Source organism: Sphaeroforma arctica, assembly GCF_001186125.1.
Source record: "Sphaeroforma arctica JP610 unplaced genomic scaffold supercont1.6233, whole genome shotgun sequence".
NCBI classification, from domain to species: domain Eukaryota; class Ichthyosporea; order Ichthyophonida; genus Sphaeroforma; species Sphaeroforma arctica.
In genome coordinates this window covers 1-1,710 of record NW_014034325.1, presented here as the reverse complement: position 1 = coordinate 1,710, position 1,710 = coordinate 1, and the positions used below count along the sequence as shown (strand labels likewise).

The window sequence follows — 1,710 nt, the reverse complement described above, 5'->3', positions numbered from 1 at the left end:
TATATATATATATAATAATATATATATATATATATATATATATATATATATATATATATATATATATATAATATATATATATATATATATATATATATATATATATATATATATATATATATATATATATATATATATAATTCAGAAAAACATGTTTGGACTGTACATACGTACATTGCTGTGATCAGCACATGGAATAGATGCTTGCACTGTACATACGTACATTTTAGTGGTTCCAAACACTTCATTCAATGGAACAAACATCACGGTATTCCATCCGCACATATAAAGGGTTTTAGGGTTATACACCTGTATAGTACCAAATAAGGCCAAACAATACCTTCAGACCCTCGAGCTCTGCCTGCAAGGCAGTCACACGCTCCTCCGCTGTGGTTAGCGCGTGGCTCACACTGTCCCGTTCTGCGAGTGCACTGTCTCGTTCTTCCTGCGCTTGTACCACAGCCGCCTACACCAAGAAACACACACATCTCAGTAGTGAATATCTATGGATGTGCTGACAGCTGTCGTAATATACTCATACATACGAGGTTAAGTGTATAATTTCGCACATTTTCACATGTACCTACTTTACCAACCAACCACAACATGTATAATATATATATATATGTACATATATCTATATCTATCTTTATATAAATATATATATATATATAGTAGTAGTAGTTCTATTAATATAGTAGTTATATATAAATTGTTCTGTAAAACATTCACCATAAGCTTAAACATCTACAGCCCAGATGCGCATACACCCACGCCAGTGTGGAGCCTCCATCCACTGATATTTGATTTTAAATTAGTACCGAACTGTTCTTTGAAACTGTTGCCATGTCCACTGTTGACTAGCATGCACACCTTAGTCTCAGCCGTAAATGCGGATGAATTACTGAGTTCCGTATCGAGCGAAGAAAGGCGGTCTTCCAGGCTCTGCTTTTGGGTCTCCAAATCGGCAAATGCAGCCTGCAGTCAACGCGTGGCTATGATTAGATTATCTTGAAGGTAGCTCCAAACCCTAAAACCCTAAACTATAATCGTAGCCCCCACGCAAATCTTGCGAGCACACAGCACAAACCACCATACAATGTCCACCTACTCACAGACAGCTTACACATGCACAGGGGATGGACCCAACTCACAACCCAGACTAATCGCCAGACTACCTTTGAGGACTCCAGAGTGGTCTCTAGTGTGTCCACGCGTTCTTGTGCGTCGGTCAGCGCACTCTGCAGCTCATCGCGTTCTCTCGTCAGGCCATCGCCTTGTCCCTCTGCCTGTGTTGCTGCCGCCTGATAACAAACAAACAGTACATTTGGGAACAGTATATATAGTGTGTATATACCCTCAGACGAGTGTGTGGGGGGGGGGGGGGTGGTACATTTTTATGAACAAGTCTTCCTATATTGGCAGAACTCAGTCCAGAGATAAACGCAGGTGCAACAGTCTGCAATGTGTTTCATGTACAGAACTAGAAGAGTCTCGATATATGTACACTCTAATACACAAATGTTCCATACAGCCTGTGCTTCCTGCAACCACTGCGTCTATTAAAGCGATGAGTGTAAATCTTGCATGACAATAGTATCACCTATAAGTGAGCAACAATCCAATATCGATGTCAGTTCCCGAAAACGGCTCAGATTTACGTTTGCATGTAGAGGAGGTTTATATGATAGAACTGACAGGTCATATTAG

At 39.9% G+C, this 1,710-nt stretch overlaps 1 protein-coding gene across 1 annotated transcript; it reads right to left on the bottom strand.

The window, feature by feature from the left end:
- Positions 1-301: 301 nt before the first annotated feature.
- On the bottom strand, positions 302-1,304 carry SARC_15510 (hypothetical protein; the record flags this gene model as incomplete). The annotated part of the gene is made up of 3 exons (XM_014290373.1): positions 302-466; positions 874-978; positions 1,179-1,304. Coding segments are annotated over 3 exons (396 nt in total), but the record flags the coding sequence as incomplete, so codon positions are not given.
- Between the last annotated feature and the right edge of the window lie 406 nt (positions 1,305-1,710).